The 23329-nt window shown below is 45.5% G+C and overlaps 2 protein-coding genes across 6 annotated transcripts in view; one reads left to right on the plus strand and one right to left on the minus strand.

Moving 5' to 3' along the window:
- Nucleotides 1–1976: 1976 nt before the first annotated feature.
- On the plus strand, nt 1977–7203 carry LOC106573648 (olfactomedin-4). Its single transcript, XM_014148887.2, has 5 exons — nt 1977–2147; nt 2298–2417; nt 2883–3101; nt 5937–6090; nt 6214–7203. Exons 1-5 carry the CDS (start codon nt 2088–2090, stop codon nt 7044–7046), a joined length of 1386 nt encoding a protein of 461 aa, XP_014004362.2. The 5' UTR covers nt 1977–2087; the 3' UTR covers nt 7047–7203.
- Nucleotides 7183–23329, minus strand: part of LOC106573649 (protein NDRG4) — a 36423-nt gene continuing 20276 nt past the window's right edge. For 3 of the 5 annotated variants that reach the window (XM_014148890.2, XM_014148888.2, XM_014148891.2), the window contains 14 exons: nt 20411–20516; nt 17562–17682; nt 17253–17315; nt 16829–16889; nt 16630–16716; nt 16274–16330; nt 16006–16109; nt 15824–15880; nt 15607–15658; nt 12327–12374; nt 12114–12149; nt 11703–11754; nt 11325–11363; nt 7183–10119 (listed from right to left, as the gene is read on the minus strand). In XM_014148890.2, coding sequence (XP_014004365.2) covers nt 9971–10119; nt 11325–11363; nt 11703–11754; nt 12114–12149; nt 12327–12374; nt 15607–15658; nt 15824–15880; nt 16006–16109; nt 16274–16330; nt 16630–16716; nt 16829–16889; nt 17253–17315; nt 17562–17682; nt 20411–20516 — 1032 coding nt within the window. In that variant the 3' untranslated portion in view covers nt 7183–9970. The remainder of the gene's footprint in view (nt 10120–11324; nt 11364–11702; nt 11755–12113; nt 12150–12326; nt 12375–15606; nt 15659–15823; nt 15881–16005; nt 16110–16273; nt 16331–16629; nt 16717–16828; nt 16890–17252; nt 17316–17561; nt 17683–20410; nt 20517–23329) is intronic. The other 2 variants (XM_014148889.2, XM_014148892.2) reach the window with 1 other exon arrangement.

Genomic DNA, 23329 nt, shown 5'->3' on the forward strand with positions numbered 1-23329 from the left:
CCTCCTAGGGACGGCATGGAAGAGCACCAGTAAGCCAGTGACTCAGCCCCTGTAATAGGGTTAGAGGCAGAGAATCCCAGTGGAGAGAGGGGAACCGGCCAGGCAGAGACAGCAAGGGCGGTTCGTTGCTCCAATGCCTTTCCGTTCACCTTCACACTCCTGGGCCAGACTACACTCAATCACAGGACCTGCTGAAGAGATGAGTCTTCAATAAAGACTTAAAGGTTGAGACCGAGTCTGCGTCTCTCACATGGATTGGCAGACCATTCCATAAAAATGGAGCTCTATAGGAGAAAGCCCTGCCTTCAGCTGTTTGCTTAGAAATTCTAGGGACAGTAAGGATTCCTGCGTCTTGTGACCGTAGCGTATGTGTAGGTATGTACGGCAGGACCAAATCGGAAAAATATGTAGGAGCAAGCCCATGTAATGCTTTGTAGGTTAGTTGTAAAACCTTGAAATCAGCCCTTGCCTTAACAGGAAGCCAGCGTAGAGAGGCTAGCACTAGTAGCCGAGAGCTTTATGTTTATGACAGTTTGCAATGGAACACATGCAAAAATTGCATGTACTTTCAGAATTGCTTGGGTCCTGTTGGAGAACCTGGGCCGAGATACTGTTCACCTGGCATGAATACAAGTCATCCTGTTTGAGGCCAGGGATGTGCTGATCATCACCATTACCCTTTGTATACACATGCACAGTATGCAGAGAAAAGCATGCTATTCTATTTACATACACCCAAATAAAAGCATCTACATCAACAAAAAACACTGTCAATCCTTCAGAAATAAGTAATACATGGCACTTAACCATAAGAACGTTTGAGGTTTGCTTTAGTAACAATGATCATAAACCTGTGGAAGTTTAAAAAATGTATTAGATGAGATAGGAAACATAAAACAGTAGACAGGCAGTGTGGACAAAGAACAGAAGTCACAGTGGATGTCAGGAGTAACAGGACCAAGAACATGGTCAGCATTAGAGTACCCACGGCACACTGAAATTAAAAGGAACAACATTGTATTTTAAGCACACACACATTCACGGATGCACAAAGCCACAGATGTTAATACTTTTGCTGTAGAAGGCAGTTCCGTCTATGTAAATACACATATTATGAAACCATCAAACCAAAATATGGACATGTGCTGGGTTTGTGGTGGAATCAGTGACGGGAACAATGTTCCATATTTTTACCTCTGTGCAATTCACATTTCCCTCACTGCACAACCCACTTTGCTGAGGTCCACATTTCACCAAAAATATGGTATGAAACATGTTGTGCATTATGGATACATTTACACACCAGCATATCTACACTGATTCTGAGCTGGAGGCAGAGTTTGAGGAAACATTCTCAAATAATGCAATCACCCAAGCATTATGTGTCTTGTGTAGTGCGAAATGCCTTAGCCCCAGATGGTTTCCAGATAAGCTAACCCCACTACTACCTCATATTTTAAAAGTGATACTCCTTTAAACACTAAAATGGCTCTTATGGCCTCCCATCTCTACTGAACATAGGCTAGAGCTGCTCACTAAAGTGTATAGCTAGAATCTGTCACCTCCAAAGATCAAATGGGATTGATGAAGAACAGGTATTCTTTATTTTATGGAAGGCAAAGTATGTGGACACCCTGTTGCTGACAGGTGCATACAATCGAGCACACAGCCATCCAATCTCCACAGACGAACACTGGCAGTAGAACGGCCCGCACTGACGAGCCCATTGAAGAGCACAAACCAAGTGTGGCAAACAGTGGAACTGAGAGTAAGTTATGTTAAGCTGTTGAGTAATCAGGTTATCATCTCTCCTGTCACCTTCTTGAACAGAAGTAGTTGTCATGTCACACAAACATGTTTAGTTTCTGTTCCTGATTTCTTCCTTACCACACACAAGACATACTCCAAAAATGTAATTCTCATCATTTTTGTCTTCCCTATTTTTCTTCTCTTATCGTTATTCTCATCAGCACCACCCACCACATGCCTTGTGGCATATTGCACAAGAGAGAGTCACAGATCCCCTTTCATATTTACATGGTTCTTAGAGCAACTGGTCTCACATCCACACTGTCCTCTGGCCAAACATGAAGTCCTCTCTGGTGTTCACATTGATGTTGACTGGGCTTGTCTCCATCCTCCCTCAGGTAAGGACACTGTCCTGCTCAGCCCAGAATACATGTTTTCTATATGACATGTAGGAACAATAAGCAACAGCAAAATCTTTAAAAAAATGTATGTCAATAATGTTCTGCAGGTGTGTACTATAATATTGTTTGCTCTCTCATTTCTCCCAGTCTTCGCCCAGTGACTGTGTGTGTGACCTGAAGAACTCTGAGCACCCCTTTCCTCATGACAAGCTGCAGACTGTAGAGAACAGTGCCTCAAAGTGCACTAAAAACATCACTCCACAGCAGGTAAGAGACATGCTTCGGAAATCCTATTTCTAAATTCCCACTTTCTCTAAAACAATTACCACAAATAGTGAGAAACAGATCTCTGATATTTCATTGTGAATCAAATAAGAAGCAGCAGATATTTCACATTTCATTGTGTATAAAAGTAAATAAAGTAATAGCAGATGTTCCCTACAAAAGGGTCATTCTGCTGTCCCCAAAGAAGAAGCCTTTTTGCTTCCAGGTAAAACCAGTTTTGATTCCAGGTAGAACTATTTTTGGTTCCAGGTAGAACCATTGTGGGTTCCATGCTATGGAAAGGGTTCTACATGAAACCCAAAACAGTTCTACTTGGAACCAAAAGGGTTCTATCTGGAACTATCAAGGGTTCTTCAAAGGGTTCTTCTCTAGGGACAGCCAAAGAACCCTTTTAGATTCTACATAGTACCTTTTTTTCCAAAGAGTGTATCTCCTGTTCACCTGTAGGCTATGGAGGTGGAGGGTCTGTTGCTGGGTCTGAAGAGGCGTCTACCCCAGCTGGAAGCTGATGTGTCAGTGCTGGAGCAGGAGGACGATGGGGATCTGTATGGGACGGTGTCTCTTCAGGTCATAGAGAACGAACTGTCTCTGATCCAGAACCTCATCGCCAAACTCAACAGTACCACTCACAGCCACCAACGCCTCAACACAGACACTGCTGAACAGGTAAGGAGCCTTACTGGAGCTCAAACTCTATTTTACTCAAGAAGTTGCCTAAAATACTTTACCTTAGCAATGGTCATGCCACATCTGATTAAAAATGCATTATAGTTACATTATATACTGTATGAACATGTATGACTACCATATACAGAATCAGTTTAGAGGTGTTGTAAAGAAGCTTCAAATTTTTTGGTAAATTTTATTTCACCTTTATTTAACCAGGTAGGCTAGTTGAGAACAAGTTCTCATTTGCAACTGCGATCTGGCCAAGATAAAGCGTTACACATGGAATAAACAAAACATACAGTCAATAATACAGTAGAACAAAAGAAAACAAAAGTCTATATATAGTGAGTGCAAATGAGGTAAGTTAAGGCAATAAATAGGCCATGGTGGCGAAGTAATTACAATATAGCAATTAAACACTGGAATGGTAGATGTGCAGAAGATGAATGTGCAAGTAGAGATACTGGGGTGCAAAGGAGCAAGATAAATAAATAAATACAGTATGGGGATGAAGTAGGTAGATAGATGGGCTGTTTACAGATGGGCTATGTACAGGTGCAGTGATCTGTGAGCTGCTCTGACAGCTGGTGCTTAAAGCTTGTGAGGGAGATATGAGTCTCCAGCTTCAGAGATTTTTGCAGTTCGTTCCAGTCATTGGCAGCAGAGAACTGGAAGGAAAGGTGGCCAAAGGAGGAATTGGCTTTGGGGGTGATCAGTGAGATATACCTGCTGGAGCGCATGCTACGAGTGGGTGCTGCTATGGTGACCAGTGAGCTGAGATAAGGCGGGGCTTTACCAAGCAGAGACTTGTAGATAACCTGTAGCCAGTGGGTTTGGTGACGAGTATGAAGCAAGAGCCAACCAACGAGGGTGTACAGGTCGCAATGGTGGGTAGTGTATGGGGCTTTGGTGACAAAACGGATGGCACTGTGATAGACTGCATCCAGTTTGTTGAGTAGAGTGTTGGAGGCTATTTTATAGATGACATCACCGAAGTCGAGGATCGGTAGGATGGTCAGTTTTACGAGGGTGTGTTTGGCAGCATGAGTGAAGGATGCTTTGTTGCGATATAGGAAGCCGATTCTAGATTTAATTTTAGATTGGAGATGCTTAATGTGAGTCTGGAAGGAGAGTTTACAGTCTAACCAGACACGTAGGTATTTGTAGTTGTCCATGACCTGGCCAAGGCTTTCGACTCTGTCAATCACCACATTCTTATTCTTAAACTAAATGCATGCTATTCAATCGATCACTGCCTGCACCTGCTTGCCCGTTCAGCATCACTACTCTGGACGGCTCTGACTTAGAAGCCATCCAGAGTAGTGATGCTGGACGGGCAAGCAGGTGCGGGCAGTGATCGATTGAATAGCATGCATTTAGTTTTACCTGCGTTTAAGAGCAGTTGGAGGCCACGGAAGGAGAGTTGTATGGAATTGAAGTTCGTCTAGAGGTTAGTTAACACAGTGTCCAAAGAGGAGCCAGAAGTATACAGAATGGTGTCGTCTGCGTAGAGGTGGATCAGAGAATCACCAGCAGCAAGAGCAACATCATTGATGCAAACAGAGAAGAGAGTCGGCCTGAGAATTGAACCCTGTGTCACACCCATAGAGACTGCCAGAGGTCCGGACAACAGGCCCTCCGATTTGACACACGGAACTCTATCAGAGAAGTAGTTGGTAAACCTGGCGAGGCAATCATTTGAGAAACCAAGGCTGTTGAGTCTGCCAATAAGAATGTGGTGATTGACAGAGTCGAAAGCCTTGGCCAGGTCGATGAATACGGCTGCACAGTAATGTCTCTTATCGATGGCGGTTATGATGTCGTTTAGGACCTTGAGCGTGGCTGAGGTGCACCCATGACCAGCTCGGAAACCAGATTGCATAGCGGCGAAGGTACGGTGGGATTTGAAATGGTCGGTAATCTGTTTGTTAACTTGGCTTTCAAAGACCTTAGAAAGACAGGGGAGGATAGATATAGGTCTGTAGCAGTTTGGGTCTAGAGTGTCACCGCCTTTGAAGAGGGGGATGACCGCGGCAGCTTTCCAATGTTGGGAATCTCAGACGATACGAAAGAGAGGTTGAACAGGCTAGTAATAGGGGTTGCAACAATTTCGGCAGATAATTTTAGAAAGAGAGGGTCCAGATTGTCTAGCCTGGCTGATTTGTATGGGTCCAGATTTTGCAGCTCTTTCAGAACATCAGCTATCTGGATTTGGGTGAAGGAGAAATGGTGGGGGCTTTGGCGGGTTGCTGTGGAGGGTGCCGGGCAGTTGACCTGGGTAGGGGTAGCCAGGTGGAAAGCATGGCCAGTCGTAGAGAAATGCTTATTGAAATTCTCAATTATAGTGGATTTATCGGTGGTAACAGTGTTTCCTAGCCTCAGAGCAGTGGGCAGCTGGGAGGAGGTGCTCTTATTCTCCATGGACTTTACAGTGTCCCAAAACTTTTTTGAGTTAGTACTACAGGATGCAAATTTCTGTTTGAAAAAGCTAGCCTTAGCTTTTCTAACTGCCTGTGTATATTTGTTCCTAACTTCCCTGAAAAGTTGAATATCACGGGGGCTATTCGATGCTAATGCAGAACGCCACAGGATGTTTTTGTGCTGGTCAAGGGCAGACAGGTCTGGAGTGAACCAAGGACTATATCTATTCCTAGTTCAACATTTTTGGAGTGGAGCATGCTTATTTAAGATGGTGAGGAAGGCACTTTTAAAGAATAGCCAGGCATCATCTACTGACGGGATGCGGTCAATGTCATTCCAGGATACCCCGGCGAGGTCGATGCTCAGTTTGATTATATGTGTTGAGGAATGATCAGGTGCTCTTCTTCCCAGCTGCAGAAGCTCAAAGAAGAGATGGGGAAGCTGGAGAAATTTGACAACATGCAGGTGGTCAGGGGAAAGGAGGTTAACAAACGTCTGAGGAGGGACTTGGACCAGTGCCAGAACGGCCACCATCCTACTGCCCCACCCCCTGAACCTGCACCTGGTTTGTCTTCTCATGCCTTCTCCCACAGCAACGCCTGTATTGAAATCTAAAACTTTCTGCATTTGAAGAGTTTTTTGATACTCTGGTGTCACTGTCATCATGTTCATTCTGTGTCTCATGTAGGAAACTGTCCCCTGGGACACCTCCGGAGCGTGACTGGTCCCAACACATATTCAGTCACTGAGTATGGTGCCTCATATACTTATGGCTCCTGGGGTCGCGACCCCAAACCTGCTGCAGGGAAGGAGAGCTGGTTTTGGATAGTGCCTTTGACTTCAAGCAATGTCTTCTCTAACTTTGTGAGACTTTATAGCAGCCTGAGCTCTCTGGTTGTGGGGGTCAGTGTTCCAGGCAGTGTGGCAATTCACTCCTCCAACCCCACCACCAACACCATCCAGGGGCCTAACGTTGTAATGTATGGGGACGCCCTCTACTACAACTGCTACAACAAGGACGCTGTCTGCCGCTTCAACATCACAGCAAAAACAGTCACCACCATGGACCTACCCAAAGGTACTGGGTTCAACAGCAAGTTCAACTTCTGCCATCTGGATGCTTGTTATGGTTACACTGACATGGACCTGGCTACTGATGAGTCTGGTGTCTGGGTGATCTACAGCAGCCCTGATAACTTTGGTAACCTGGTCCTCGCTGAGGTGATTCCTGACAGTCCTCCCACCCTGGGCCGGACCTGGACCACTTCAGCTCACAAGCGTGCTGTGACCAACACCTTTATGGCGTGCGGTGTGCTCTACGCCACGCGGTACCTGAGTAAGGAAGCAGAGGAGATCTTCTACTCCTTTGATACTGTGAGTGGCCGGGAGCGTTATGACATCAGTATGGAGATCAAGAAAATGTCCACCAACATCCAGTCCCTCAACTACAGCCCCTTTGACCACATGCTGTATGCCTACAGTGATTCGATGGTTGTTTCCTACAAGGTTAATTTTGGGTAAACTTTATATAACTTGACAGTGTGTATTTTGTTGTGTGCAGATCTTTACCCCCTCCAGCATCAGTGGAAGCAAGAGAAAAACACATGGTCAATAATTTTTTATAAAACCAGTGTTGCAAAGAAATGCAAATGCATGATTAAACATGTGACTATGCTGACAGTTTTTATTTGTTTTTCATTACATGTTCAATACATGGACAGAGACCACTTACAGTACATATATTTCAACTTTACATTTCACATTTTATGACGAAGCAGGTAAGATTCAACCCTACTATCTCTGTGAACAGAAACAATGCTGGGGAGACTCCTGTGAAAACAAACAGTCAGAAAACAACTTTTTCCTCAATATAAATCAATCAATAATACTGTGGTAATGATAATACACGAGGACCAATAATACCACAGATAACTCCATTCTATTGTTATATAAAAAGAGGAACTCAAGGAAAGATGAACCAAAATGCGGAATGTGTCACAATACAATAGTGTTGGAGTGCTCTTTCAGTTAGCCTGCTCTAAAAACAGTGAGTATCTACAGTGCAAGGAAGATGTGGAAGGATTTGGGGTGTAGGGTAGGGTGGTCAGGATAGCAGGTACAAGCCCTTAGGGGGTAATGGCGGTGGGTGCGTGGAAGGGGGCACTTTGACTATACTGTACAGCACTTCAATGGGGCAAATTACATTCAGGGCCCCCTAGGCAGTATGTTTGAGACTGAGGAAGAGGGCAAAATGACAGCAACAGTAGTCTTACAGAGAGAAAATTAATGAAATTCATGAAATTCACAACGTTGAATATCACACTCCAGTGCATGCAAACAGATTGGAGGAGTAGAAAGGAGTGTTTGTTGTTATGACTTGTCCCAATATCCTCTCACCAAAGCCCATTTTACATGTTTTATCACCCCTCTATTATCCCCCATTCAGAACATTTTGTAGACCCATCGCTCTCACACTCTGCATCTTCACAAATGAAAATGCCTCATTCATCCAGATAGAATCTCTCCTCATCCCTCGCTCTTTCCTACAATCTTCGCTGCAGCCCCCCTGGGGTCCCTTGCACATTGGCACACTGTTGCTAGGCAGCACTATGAACAGAAAAGTGACCTCAGCTGATAGCCCTTTTGGCACGACTGGATGTGTCTGTGAGGGGCGGGGAAGCTTGTGGTTTTGGTTGGAGGTGGTTGGGGGTGGGTGTTGCCCTACATTCCGAGCTTGGAGCAAAAGGCTCCAGAAAAGCCTTGCCCCTTACAGACAGTCCCAGGAAGCACCCCTGCGGTAGTAGTTATCCCACTTCACCCCTGTTGGGGGAAACAGAGAGATTGACATTCAAATAGACGACAGGGAGCAGTTGTTACTGAAAATAAGGAATGCAAATAAAAATTTGACTGTGCAAATTGTCAGGGACCCCAGTTCCTCAAAGGACTAGCCTGACTCAATGGGTAGTCCATCTCAGCAGCTAGCAGCACACACCTAGCCTCTCCAGTCACAATGACCAAAAAGAGGTCTGTGGGATGTTAGGATATTGATTCTCTATGTAAGTTATGCATGGGTATGGATGTAAATACAATAACATTTGTTTTGTGATGACACATTGACAGTGTGTTTGCGTGTATGCGTACGTTTGTGTGGGCACGCGTGTGTTTTGTGCTACTGTGTCAAGAAGTGCCGATATACTTTGGCTCGGTTCCCTTACAGAGCCCAGCCCTCATAGGTAAGTGTGTGTGTGTAGCTTTGGTATATTCTTTGTGTGGGGCTGAGTGCTGTAGAAGGAGAGGCCAGCTATAGTCCCGTCCTGTGGTGCTGACATGAGAGAAGAATATCTCACATCTAACGGATTCTGCCTTGGCGCCTAGGTCTGGTTTGGTTTGGGTCAAAATGTGATTGTCATTTGGGAGACCATTAAGAACCGATCCTCAGCAGAACCACTTCCATGTTGGGGAGGTGGAGATGACTGTGGACACACTAACTATATAGGAATGGATGCTCCTACTAGTGGCTATATGGGTATATAGAAGCACACTAGGTTAATTTATGCTTCTGTATGACAATCAATGGGAAAGCCACATGGCATGGGATGTGATGTGGGAATACTAGTGCCTGTGACACTGATGCATCCTTCAGTTAGAGAAGCATATCCACTGTGTGATGTAAAACTCTCTAAAATATAATAGGTTGTGTGCTGCTTTCTGTCAAATCTGGGACCTCCCAGACAAAGGCCCATAATCTCTGCTGTCCTGTCGTTCAAGACAAATAGCATGAATAGTACCAACTACAACAACATGTCCTCTTGCTAGCATGTCTTTTCTCCAATGACCAACGACCTTCACTGACTACATACAACCCACTTAACTACCATCATTGATCACCTCACAGAGATTGTCAGCAGACAAGCGGATGGGTGTGGGAGGGGTCTGAGTGGAGGGGTGCCAGGGGGCAGATGGGGCTCATGGTCTGAGTGGAAGGATGAGCGGGGCAGTGGGCAGATGGGGCTCAGGGTGTGAGTGAAGGGAGGAGGGGGGCAGGTTTAGGGCAAGGGGAGGAAAAGGCAAAGGGGGAGAAGACACTGAGCAAAACACAAATGACACACTAAAGCAAAACTGCTAACGAAGTTTAAGGGAAAGAGTAATACGTTGGTGTCAGTTTTTACAATGAGGGGAGGAGGTGACAGAAGTTGTCAAATACTGAGGGATTTGGGGTAATACTACAACAAAGACAGAGAGATAGATAGAGAAGACATCCTCCACCAACCATTTAAAAGTAGAAACTCCTATCTCTCTCTCTCTCTCTCTCTCTCTCCTCTCTCTCTCTCTCTCTCTCTCTCGCTCTCTCTCTACCTCTCTCTCTCTCTCTCTCTCACACTCTTTCCCTCTCTCTCTATCTGTCCCTATCTCCAACCCACGTCTGTCTGTGTGTGTGTGGGGGTTCAGCAAGACACTTCCATGGCGTGGCTGACCTGCCCCTCATTGCTGTCAGTGTGTGTAAAACCCCGGATACGAGAGCTCTCAATGGAGCTGCCACTGGTCAGGGAGGCAGTCCGGGAGCGGGCCAGACGGGTCATACTGGCAGAGGGCACTGAGAGAGAGAGAGAGAGAGAGAGAGAGAGAGAGAGAGAGAGAGAGAGAGAGAGAGAGAGAGAGAGAGAGAGAGAGAGAGAGAGAGAGAGAGAGAGAGAGAGAGAGAGAGAGAGAGAGAGAGAGAGAGAGAGAGAGAGAGAGAGAGAAGGAAAGAGAAGGAAAGAGAATGAGTGAGAGAGGGGGGTGGATGCAGGGAGAGAAAGAAAGAAAGAACAAAAGAGGGGAAGACAATATTTGCATTTAAACAATGACAAAGCTAAGTCAGTATGAGCTAACCACTGGGAGAAATGGGACAACATGCCAATGTGTAAACTGAAAAGTAACACCCAAGCCGCTAGTGCGGCAAGGCAGCTAGCTGTAACAAACATTCCTGCTAGCTATGGATGCTTCAGAGTTTCTGTAAAGCCATCAACATGTGCCTGCAACTCTGCATGCAGACACATTCCCCCTGCTACAGTACAGCAGGACCATGCAGTGGGACTGGGAGGAAAGTCTGAACGCTGCAGAGGAGTTGATCTCTTTTAGCTACCCCTCCTGCAAGCGTTATCCTGCTCCTGAACTTATCTGGGAAGATTTTGCAATTGTCTTAGAGAAGAGCTATGACCATTTTATTGCATGGAAAACATGAACCTTGTGTAACAATTACCAAAAATCTTCAACTTGGGAAGTAGCAGTCCTAACACTTTGGGAGCTCAGTCTGAAGGTATGTTTTCCATTGAGGCACATAATCCCAGTGCACATGCTCATCCATTTAGCTGCAGTAAAGGCAGGTACTTCAAAACATGCCTATTGGCTATAATTCTCCATTTAAAATATGACAAGTTCTATCCTAGTCGTTTCCATGCAAATATTTCTCAAAAAGTTGCTTCACTTGGATACTACAATGTGCCAATGAGTGTTCAACACTGGATCATAATTAACTGTATGCCATGCAAAGAGCAAGATAGGGAATGCAATGGCAGGGATGGGAAAAAAGTAGCAATAGCATATTTTTCCTTAGGCTGAGGAAAAACACATTTAGAAAATAAATACAAAATGTAATAAAATCTTTAAGATTGCCAAAGACCAGATATCAAGCGCTAAAACAAAGAACATTTTATAATAAGTCAAAAGGCAGATATGTGAACAGAGCATCATCACTGCACATGTAGGGGAAAAAGAGAGGAAGTCAGAGGTCAGAGGTGAACAGCAAACAGGAAATACCTGGCCCTCCACTCAACCTCCGATCCTTCACATACGCAACTGAGAGAAGGCAGGAAAACAGAGGGCAAGATTAACACAACAGGTCCCTGCAATAGACATCACACCAAACCAAACAACATACTGTATTCACAACATATTCACAACACAGTCAGAACACGATCTCACATTCAGAACAACGCAACGTACAGCCAGTGTCTAAACAGAGGATTGAAACACACAAGGGGGAAGAACAATATATTTCTAAGGTACAGTATGGAGAGATAAACTCAATCAAGGCAGTGATGCCTAGTTTCTGAGAGACCACAAACCAACACACGCACAGTCTCATACACTCACTCATATGTGACAAATGATTGTAATCTGGTTCTAGATACTTACTGTAGCCCATCCCCTGGAGGAAGTACTTGAATGCTTCGGACAGTTTTCCAGGCTATAAAACAACAAGGAGAATATGGTAACAAACTTGACCTCCTTAGACTCTGTGTAACCCTGACCCCAGATGAGGTCAATGACCTCTGAGGAGTGCTGTGGTGAGTCCTATAGAGACAACCCTCTCATGGTGGCAGAACGCTTTATAAAAAAGGAACTTGAGGGTCGGTAGAGGGTTATAGGGAGGCACCATGTAGAGGTTGAGGGGCATTTTAAAGATGAAGTTAGGGGTCATCTGAGAGTTCTGTCAGAAGAAAAACTAGAGGAAGTAAAGGGGAAATGGAGGTGGGGCAGAGAGGCAGAAGTATTTGAATGTTAAATGAGAAAATGCAAAGAGCCATCTGAAGGCAGTGTTCTGACCTGTGTGAGCTGAGGGAGTCCACCAGAATCAGCCATCTGAAGGGGAGAACAGGAACAGAACCATAGTTAGTAATATACAATATCTTTATTTCAAATCGTTTAACAAACTACAGCATGTAAAATCTAATTAATTAACTAATTCATGAATTATTTGAATCAATAAAGACAATCTAATAAAGACAAATAATCTTCAACATTACTTTGCACTCATACCTTTAAGAAGGTGGTGTTGGTTGGGTCAAGTTTGGAATTGCATTCGACCTTGAGAAAAACAACAACATATTATACGATGAGGGCCAAGTTGCTTGGATATTAATATTCTCAGATAAAAAGATTTCAGGGATGTAAATGTTGTGAATGGACGAGACGGTTGGAGGGAGGCGGGGGAGTGGGGAGGGAGGGAGGGATGACCCAGATAATGCAGTCTGCTGCAGTGATGAGTCATTCCAACACACATTTGAGGCTGTGAACTCACAGCCAGGGGTGTGTACAGATGTGCGCTGGCACACACCCATCTCTCAGAACAATAACAAAGAATGGAGGGATGGCTTTCTAGGTCAAAACAGGTCCCTGGCCCTCTATCCTCTTTCTCCCTCTCCCTCTCCTCTCCCTCTCTCTCTCCCAAGATGAAATGAGCAGCAGGGTTCTTCACATCAAATAGCATCAAATATTAAAGTGACCTCCATCTGATTTTAATCTCTCTCTCTCTCTCTCTCTCTCTCTCTCTCTCTCTCTCTCTCTCTCTCTCTCTCTCTCTCTCTCTCTCTCTCTCTCTCTCTCTCTCTTTCTCTCCAGATGAAATGAGAAGCAGGGTGCTTTACACCAAATAGCATCAAATATTAAAGTGACCTCCATCTGTCATATCTCTGTTTTTCATCTCTGTCTTCATATCTCTCTCTCACTCTCCCTCACCCCACCTCCTCCCTCCCTCCCGCCCTTCCGCCCTCCCTCCCTAACTAGGTTGTATAACCTCTCATTATACTCCTCTCCTCTTCCCATCCCCTCCTCCCATCATTAAATCTTTCCTCAATTTACTGACCTACTTCTGTTTCTCTCAGTGAGGGCAAGCATTTACCTCTCAGCATGCAAAGTGCAGCACAGAGCCACAATAGAGGGAGGGGATAGAGGGAGGGAGGGGTATCAAAAACAGCAGGGGGGGGTGCAGGAGGGCAGGCAGGGAGGGAGGGAGGTGAGACAGGGAGTGAGGGAGGTTAGACAGGGAGTGAGGGAGATGAGACAGGGAGTGAGGGAGGTGAGACAGGGAGTGAGGGAGGTTAGACAGGGAGTGAGGGAGATGAGACAGGGAGTGAGGGAGATGAGACAGGGAGTGAGGGAGGTTAGATAGGGAGTGAGGGAGGTGAGACAGGGAGTGAGGGAGGTGAGACAGGGAGTGAGGGAGATGAGACAGGGAGTGAGGGAGGTGAGACAGGGAGTGAGGGAGATGAGACAGGGAGTGAGGGAGGTTAGACAGGGAGTGAGGGAGGTGAGACAGGGAGTGAGGGAGATGAGACAGGGAGTGAGGGAGGTGAGACAGGGAGTGAGGGAGGTTAGGCAGGGAGTGAGGGAGATGAGACAGGGAGTGAGGGAGATGAGACAGGGAGTGAGGGAGGTTAGACAGGGAGTGAGGGAGGTGAGACAGGGAGTGAGGGTGGTGAGACAGGGAGTGAGGGAGGTTAGACAGGGAGTGAGGGAGGTGAGACAGGGAGTGAGGGAGATGAGACAGGGAGTGAGGGAGGTGAGACAGGGAGTGAGGGAGATGAGACAGGGAGTGAGGGAGGTGAGACAGGGAGTGAGGGAGAAGAGACAGAGAGTGAGGGAGATGAGACAGGGAGTGAGGGAGGTTAGACAGGGAGTGAGGGAGGTGAGACAGGGAGTGAGGGAGATGAGACAGGGAGTGAGGGAGGTGAGACAGGGAGTGAGGGAGATGAGACAGAGAGTGAGGGAGGTGAGACAGGGAGTGAGGGAGGTTAGACAGGGAGTGAGGGAGATGAGACAGGGAGTGAGGGAGGTGAGACAGGGAGTGAGGGAGATGAGACAGGGAGTGAGGGAGGTGAGACAGGGAGTGAGGGAGGTAAGACAGGGAATGAGGGAGGTAGGACAGGGAGTGAGGGAGATGGGACAGGGAGTGAGGGAGAAGAGACAGGGAGTGAGGGAGTTGAGACAGGGAGTGAGGGAGATGAGACAGGGAGTGAGGGAGGTGAGACAGGGAGTGAGGGAGGTGAGACAGGGAGTGAGGGAGATGAGACAGGGAGTGAGGGAGGATAGACAGGGAGTGAGGGAGATGAGACAGGGAGTGAGGGAGATGTGACAGGGAGTGAGGGAGGATAGACAGGGAGTGAGGGAGATGAGACAGGGAGTGAGGGAGGTTAGACAGGGAGTGAGGGAGGTGAGACAGGGAATGAGGGAGAAGAGACAGGGAGTGAGGGAGAAGAGACAGGGAGTGAGGGAGATGAGACAGGGAGTGAGGGAGGTGAGACAGGGAGTGAGGGAGGTGAGACAGGGAGTGAGGGAGGTGAGACAGGGAGTGAGGGAGAAGAGACAGGGAGTGAGGGAGATGAGACAGGGAGTGAGGGAGGTGAGACAGGGAGTGAGGGAGGTGAGACAGGGAGTGAGGGAGATGAGACAGGGAGTGAGGGAGAAGAGACAGGGAGTGAGGGAGAAGAGACAGGGAGTGAGGGAGATGAGACAGGGAGTGAGGGAGGTGAGACAGGGAATGAGGGAGGTGAGACAGGGAGTGAGGGAGCTGAGACAGGGAGTGAGGGAGAAGAGACAGGGAGTGAGGGAGATGAGACAGGGAGTGAGGGAGGTGAGACAGGGAGTGAGGGAGGTGAGACAGGGAGTGAGGGAGGTGAGACAGGGAGTGAGGGAGATTAGACAGAGAGTGAGGGAGATGAGACAGGGAGTGAGGGAGAAGAGACAGGGAGTGAGGGAGGTGAGACAGGGAGTGAGGGAGAAGAGACAGGGAGTGAGGGAGATGAGACAGGGAGTGAGGGAGATGAGACAGGGAGTGAGGGAGGTGAGACAGGGAGTGAGGGAGATGAGACAGGGAGTGAGGGAGATGAGACAGGGAGTGAGGGAGAAGAGACAGGGAGTGAGGGAGGTGAGACAGGGAATGAGGGAGGTAGGACAGGGAGTGAGGGAGATGAGACAGGGAGTGAGGGAGTTGAGACAGGGAGTGAGGGAGATGAGACAGGGAGTGAGGGAGATGAGACAGTGAGGGAGGTGAGACAGGGAGTGAGGGAGGTGAGACAGGGAGTGAGGGAGATGAGACAGGGAGTGAGGGAGATGAGACAGGGTGTGAGGGAGATGAGACAGGGAGTGAGGGAGGTTAGACAGGGAGTGAGGGACATTAGACAGGGAGTGAGGGAGATGAGACAGGGAGTGAGGGAGATGAGACAGGGAGTGAGGGAGATGAGACAGGGTGGGGAGAGAGTAGGTGGTAGAGAACGAAGAGATAGAAATGGAGAGAAGGTGTAGAAGGAAAAGGACTCACCACTCCCTCCTCAGCTGGAGCGTTGTCACCAACAACCAGCATGACGGGGCACCTAGAAACACAGAGCACAGATCAGCAACAACACAAACACACGTACACAAACAGTAAACATGGCAAATCCCAAGTAACCTGTTATGAATGATAAGGGTACTTAAACAATATTAGCCAATGACATAAAGGACCATGGAGAATTGTCTAGTGTAGTAGAGAGACTCACTTCAGGGTCTTGGCATTGATGATGGTCCCGGTGCGGTTCATCTCCAGATCCCTACGGCTGAGAAGGAGAAGAAAACTGTGAGACACACTGCTTACATTCTCTCACAGAATATACAACTCTCCCCATCTTCCACACGCACACGCACACAGTCTGAAGTTTGTGTTTGTGTGTGTGTGTGTTACCTGTTGTACATGTTCCAGAAGAGCTGCAGGTTGACCTGGTTGATGGTGTTGTTGATCTGTTGACGGTAGCTCTGGACCAGCTCTGTGTTGTTCATCAGCTCCTCCTGTACAACAATCAACTATTAACACAGGTAGACTGAGAGACTGGTGTCTCTGAAAGGTTTATGAGCATAAAACCCTGTAGGCTAGTGTTGTTGTTGTATGAAGTATCATGTGTTGCCACAAACTGTTGTAGGTGGGTAAGGATTTATCTGGACTGAGAGCTCACCTGGCTAAAGAGGTGGGGCAGCACAGTGTCTGGAAGAGCACTGGTGAGACCAGACAGCTGGAGAGAGAGAGAGAGAGAGAGAGAGAGAGAGAGAGAGAGAGAGAGAGAGAGAGAGAGAGAGAGAGAGAGAGAGAGAGAGAGAGAGAGAGAGAGAGAGAGAGAGTGTGAGGGAGAGGGAGAGGGAGAGGGAGAGGGAGAAAGAGACAGAGAGAAAGGGGAGGGAGGATGATAGAGAGATATTATTTCCTTGCACCCATTGCAACAAGAGCAGCCATTTTGATAGTTGGGATAAAATGGCTGCTTTAATAAAGGTAACTATGTTTACATGTTTGCCACAGAGGTGCAGTGTCTGCTACCTTGCCGGTGGCCCAGTCGATCCAGCCCTTCCCGTTGGGGTCGATGTTGAGCAGCACCAGGCCCTCCACCAGGTCAGGGAAGACCAGCTGAGGACAGAGCAGAGCAGGGGTCTGTTATGTTAGATACACCTGGGATCATCAGGCAACACAAATATGAAATATATGGACAAGCAAAGAACAATAACAGGGAATGACTTACAGCAAATTTGGCCAGGATGTAGGCGCCAGCTCCAACTCCAATGCCCACAATGCTCTTGAATCTGGAAAATTAGAATGGTTTGAATTACTTTAAAGGTTTATCAGTTGTATTAATTCATTCAAAGTTCAACAATACACTCTTAGAAAAAAAGGTGCTATCTAGAACCTAAAAAGGTTCTTCGGCTGTCCCCATAGGAGAACCCTCTGAATAACACTTTTTGGTTCCAGGTGGAACCCTTTCGGTTCCAGGTAGAACCCTTTTGAGTTCCATGTAGAACCCTTTACACAGAGGGTTCTACTTGGAACCAAAAAGGGTTCTCCTATGGGGACAGCAGAATAAACCTTTTGGAACCCTTTTTTCTAATAGTGTATGGATGATGAATGTACTGTTTACTAGGAGAGAAAGGAAGAGGAGGCCCACTCACCCAAAGTGCTGCACTACGCTGGGCAGCATGCCTGCCAGCTGGTCCATGGTGGGGTACTGGTACCTGTGGAGAGGTGAGGTGAAGATCTTTAGTTAAACAGTGACATGGCAGAGAGAGACATCACTGTAGAAATGATTGTCTATATGCATATTCCAGTCAATACAATACAATAACAGAGGTGTAAGGAAACATGCATACTTGCGTATACGTGTGTGTGTGCAAGAATTCTCATGTGTGTGTGTACACGCTTGTGTGTGTGTCTGTGTGTCTAACGTGTGTGCATGTGAATGTGGAGGTACTATACATTACCCCTGTGGCATCTGAGAGGCTCCAATCTGCTGTCCAGGAGCATCCACATGACACACCACAAAGTGCTTGGTGATCTCCTGCATGTCCTCATTGTGGAAGAAGCTGTTGAAGCACAGCTTGTCTGTGGAGGGCAGAGACAGAGAGACGAAACACATGAAATATGCATTAAAGAGAGAGAACCTTGAAGGTGGCCATCTGTGCCATTGCTACCCTGTCAGCAGGTAGAATAGATGTGACAGGTATGAGAGAATGGGAAATCAGGTTTCACTGGGACTCATTCCATCAGCATCATCTGGATGCTTGAGCGGTCTTCCAGTAAGTCAGAGTAAATATAAACCAATCTATTTTGATATACTGCACTTAAACTGAGACATTTAACATTTATATAGTACCTCTTAAAATCTGCAACCGTATAAACAACTCTGATATCAACAACTCTTATATCAACAACTCTGATATCAACAACTCTGATATCAACAACTCTGATATCAACAACTATGATATCAACAACTCTGATACCGACAACTCTGATACCGACAACTCTGACATCAACAACTCTTATATCAACAACTCTTATATCGACAACTCTTATATCGACAACTCTGATATCGACAACTCTGATATCGACAACTCTGATACCGACAACTCTGATACCGACAACTCTGATACCAACAACTCTTATATCAACAACTCTGATATCGACAACTCTGATACCAACAACTCTTATATCAACAACTCTTATATCGACAACTCTGATATCGACAACTCTGATACCGACAACTCTGATACCAACAACTCTTATATCAACAACTCTTATATCAACAACTCTGATATCAACAACTCTGATATCGACAACTCTGATACCGACAACTCTGATACCGACAACTCTGATACCAACAACTCTGATACCAACAACTCTGATACCAACAACTCTGATACCAACAACTCTGATACCAACAACTCTGATACCAACAACTCTGTTTCCCCCCTCCCACCACCGCTGATGTCCTTCTTGTCTTCTGTTTGTGGTGAGTCAGTCAAAAATAACAGTGTTCTACTCCATGGAGTTAAGAAGGTGATAAAAACACTGAGACATTAATACCATCTCATCAAAAACCAACAAACATCATTACACAGGCTAATTAACCGATAACCGGACAGAAATTCAAAGCTTAAATGTGATGAAGCTGATGTGTTCTGTGCTATTTCATTTATCTGGCAGCACACAATGGCAGCGAGGTGATTCTGATTCGCCCACACAGTCAGCCATGTGAAAGACCATTAATCTTCATCCTCTACAGGTGTATTGTCTCCCTGTGGAAACTTGACCCATCTCCTCCCCAGCACAGCACAAGGACACAGTACAGAGTCATATATAGACACAGTACAGAGTCATATATTGGCCAGTGTCTCCTCTATTCTGTCACCTTCTCTCCCCTGTTCTCTCCCCTCTCCTCTCCTCTCCCTCCCTCCATCCTGTGTCTGTGTAGACTGAGTCAGGCTGCAGCGCTGTGGTTCCTGGCAGTGCATACTAATACCCCCAGCTGCAGCTGCAGAGGGAAGGATGGGGGGCAGGCAGTAGAGCAGCTGATCTACAGCGCCGCAATGCTGACCATCCCCCAACAATAACCCCACCCTGCCTGCCTTCCTGCCCTCCCTCGCCTCGCTTTAACACTGCATGATAGGGATGTTTTTCTGACCTACATTTCTCCCTCTTCCTCCCTTTCTGTTGCTCTTTCTCTTTTTCGCTCTCCATCATCATTTAATTATCCAGTCCTTTATTGAATTATTGACCACTCTGACAGACAGTGTTATCTGGTGGAATGCAGGTTGTGTTGGCAATTTAAATGGACACACTGGATCTTTTGTAGGAACGTATTGCAGTTAACAGGTAATGAAATTTTGTTGTAATGTAAAATAAATATTGTGTTTTGTATCTGAGTCATTCTGACAAGACACCCTGCAAACTGCAGCGACATTGAAAAGCCGTCCCCATCCACCAATCAGAGGAGCTAACGAGCAGGCTCTGCGGGGAGGTAGTAACAGACATTCTGGGTAAAGCGTCTGGCATCCGATTGTAACATACTGTAGCTACACGCTCTGAGACCACCATCTGCGGGAGACGTACAGCACGAACATGCACCTCCCTACAATTCCAAACCAACATGTCTCTGGCACGCGTCCTCTATTTATTTGAATGTGTTGACTGTTGGAGAAATTGCTTAAGCTTTTCACTTTGAAAAGTAAGAATGCCAACGGTCCAATATTCTAGAACACTGCTGTGCGTACGCATACTCGTTTGGTACAGTACTCTAATAGACCCTTAAAGTTAAAGAGAGATTCATACTGTCTGTCTGCACTCTGCACTCTGCAGTGGGCTGGCTGGATGGCTGTCAGGGAATGATATAGCTCCCAGAATGGAGTCCCATTATCACCTCAGATAACAGGCTGACAGCTCCATAGATATCTTTGCCAGGTCACACCATGAACAACACTCTGAGGAAGTGTGGAGAGATGCTTCCTGGAACCAGCTGCAGATCACTGTTGACGTGACTGATGATGGTGCAACACAGCCATGATCACGCACACATGGAGCACACCCACAAAACACGCATGCACACACCCACACACACACACACACACACACACACACACACACACACACACACCCACACACACACACACACAAACACACACACACCACACACACACACACACACACACACACACACACACACACACACACACACACACACACACACACACACACACACACACACACACACACACACACACACACACACACACACACACACACACACACAGGTAGAGGGACAATGTGTACTCACGGTTAAGCCCAACATCGTGGTAGGTGAGGATGGCAGGCTTGTTTCCTTTGGGTGCACCACGAATCACCACATGAAGCATCCCATAAGGAGTCTCAATGTCATGTTCCTGAAACAGACAAATGTTTATTTCTAATGGGCATGCATAGATTTACCTTCAGACAGACAATCTTGGGTTCACTGATGAGCATAGAGAGTTACTATCACCGAAGAACTATGACCGACATAATAGGCTGCATACTCAATTGTCTGCCTCTGATCAACATAAAACCTTTACGGATTCACATGGGAATGCTGATAGAGATGACTGACAACACTGTGTATATAGAGTACTGCAAAGACATGTCTGGCCCACACTATGTGTATAATATTCTGCTCTGGTGAGGGAAAAAACATTCTGTGCAGCATACTCCCACACACTCACACAAAACACACACACAAGCTCCCACACACATAAGCTCACACACACACCTCATACACACGCAGACTCCTGTACTCACATAGACAGTCACACACCCATATGCCCATACTCACAAACACACACGCATACTGTACAAACAAGCTCACACAGCCAATGCTCCTGTCCCATGTATATAGAGACATTAAACACTGGACACTTCCTGTTTCTTTTATACTGTTTTTCACACTGGATTTATATACTGGATTCTCCACATAGCTCATTCTAATATGTCTACTGTACATTGCATTTTTGTTCCACTTTTTATACACACCGCGCATTTATATACTGGATTCTTGACATAGTGAATATATCTACTGCTGTACATATCATTCTTAGTATATATTTTCAGTGTATATACTCATAGACTGCGTGTGGATGACTGATACAGTGTTATTCAGGGTGTTAACTGCATTTGTTCTGACATTTCTTGATTGCAGTGCAGTGCAGTGAAACGTCCAAAATGGCATCTTATTCCCTATATACTTTTGACAAGAGCTCTATGGGCCCTGGTCAGAAGTAGTGCACTAAATAAGGAATAGGGTGCCATTAAGGATGCAACCATAGTCTGTCACGGAAAGTGCACCCTAACCACTCAACATTCTGGCACCCAATATATCTGACAGTATTCTGCAGTGAAGCAATACATTTGCAGGTACTGCAGTACAGTTAATCACCTGTAACATCTGTCTCTTTTGTCTTTGTTTAACATGAATTGCTTGCGTGAACGATTGACAGATACAATGTAGGTCAACAAGGTCATATCGGGCGCTAAAGATTATGCGATACACGACTGCAGTATGATAGGGGTTGATAGAATGGGTAAAAAATATTTTGTATTTTCTGTATGGCTGCCTGTCTGAAATATCATAGACAAAGACAAAGACCACCACGGTGGAGCACAATAGACTGCAGGTAAAAACAGCGCCTGTATCACATACTGCAAACACTCCCTCCATCCTTTCCTCTCTCAGTCCCTTCCGTGCTCCCTTTCTCTCTCACTCATCTTCCTTTCTCGCTCACTTCTTCTTTCAGTCCCTCCCTCTCATCTTCCTCTCTCACTCCCTTCCTTCTGGCTCCCAAGGTCAGAGAGACGTTTGTCCTAGTACAGAATAATTAGGCAACTCACAAGACTTACAGGCATCTCACATACACACTCACTCTCAGGTCTATTTCCCTGTTTAGACATGCATGTGTGGCAGAATGCATTATTGTTTGTCGCAGCGTTAGTGTGTCAGCTTGTCTCCACGAAGACTCATACTTTACATGACTGATCATTAGAGGGACACAATAACAGTACAACAACCATTTCAGTATGCATAATTAACCCATACATTAAATTAGTTAATACAACATTAAATATAAGCACAACTAGAGAACTAATATTTCAACATGAATCTTTTACAGATAATCTTATCCAATGCACATTTATTCAGAGTATTACAACAGCACGGTACATCATAGATAGCTAGTCATTTATTCAGAGTATTACAACAGCACGGTACATCATAGATAGCTAATCATTTATTCAGAGTATTACAACAGCACAGTACATCATAGATAGCTAGTCATTTATTCAGAGTATTACAACAGCACGGTACATCATAGATAGCTAGTCATTTATTCAGAGTATTACAACAGCACGGTACATCATAGATAGCTAGTCATTTATTCAGAGTATTACAACAGCACGGTACATCATAGATAGCTAGACATTTATTCAGAGTATTACAACAGCACAGTACATCATAGATAGCTAGTAATTTATTCAGAGTATTACAACAGCACGGTACATCATAGATAGCTAGTCATTTATTCAGAGTATTACAACAGCACTGTACATCATAGATAGCTAATCAATTATTCCAGAGTATTACAACAGCACGGTACATCATAGATAGCTAGTCATTTATTCAGAGTATTACAACAGCACGGTACATCATAGATAGCTAGTCATTTATTCAGAGTATTACAACAGCACGGTACATCATAGATAGCTAGTCATTTATTCAGAGTATTACAACAGCACGGTACATCATAGATAGCTAGCAATTTATTCAGAGTATTACAACAGCACGGTACATCATAGATAGCTAGTCATTTATTCAGAGTATTACAACAGCACGGTACATCATAGATAGCTAATCAATTATTCCAGAGTATTACAACAGCACGGTACATCATAGATAGCTAGTCATTTATTCAGAGTATTACAACAGCACGGTACATCATAGATAGCTAGTCATTTATTCAGAGTATTACAACAGCACGGTACATCATAGATAGCTAGTCATTTATTCAGAGTATTACAACAGCACGGTACATCATAGATAGCTAATTAATTATTCCAGAGTATTACAACAGCACGGTACATCATAGATAGCTAATTAATTATTCCAGAGTATTACAACAGCACGGTACATCATAGATAGCTAATTAATTATTCCAGAGTATTACAACAGCAC

Source organism: Salmo salar, chromosome ssa16, assembly GCF_905237065.1.
Source record: "Salmo salar chromosome ssa16, Ssal_v3.1, whole genome shotgun sequence".
NCBI lineage: Eukaryota > Metazoa > Chordata > Actinopteri > Salmoniformes > Salmonidae > Salmo > Salmo salar.

What these genes read in the sequence shown, in the direction of transcription:
- LOC106573648 (XM_014148887.2), top strand. Translation starts at nt 2,088, where the DNA reads ATGAAGTCCTCTCTGGTGTTCACATTGATGTTGACTGGGCTTGTCTCC. An exon ending in ACACAGACACTGCTGAACAG is followed by an intron (nt 3,102 to 5,936) that starts GTAAGGAGCCTT and finishes TCTTCTTCCCAG; the next exon opens with CTGCAGAAGCTCAAAGAAGA. An exon ending in ACCCCCTGAACCTGCACCTG is followed by an intron (nt 6,091 to 6,213) that starts GTTTGTCTTCTC and finishes TGTCTCATGTAG; the next exon opens with GAAACTGTCCCCTGGGACAC.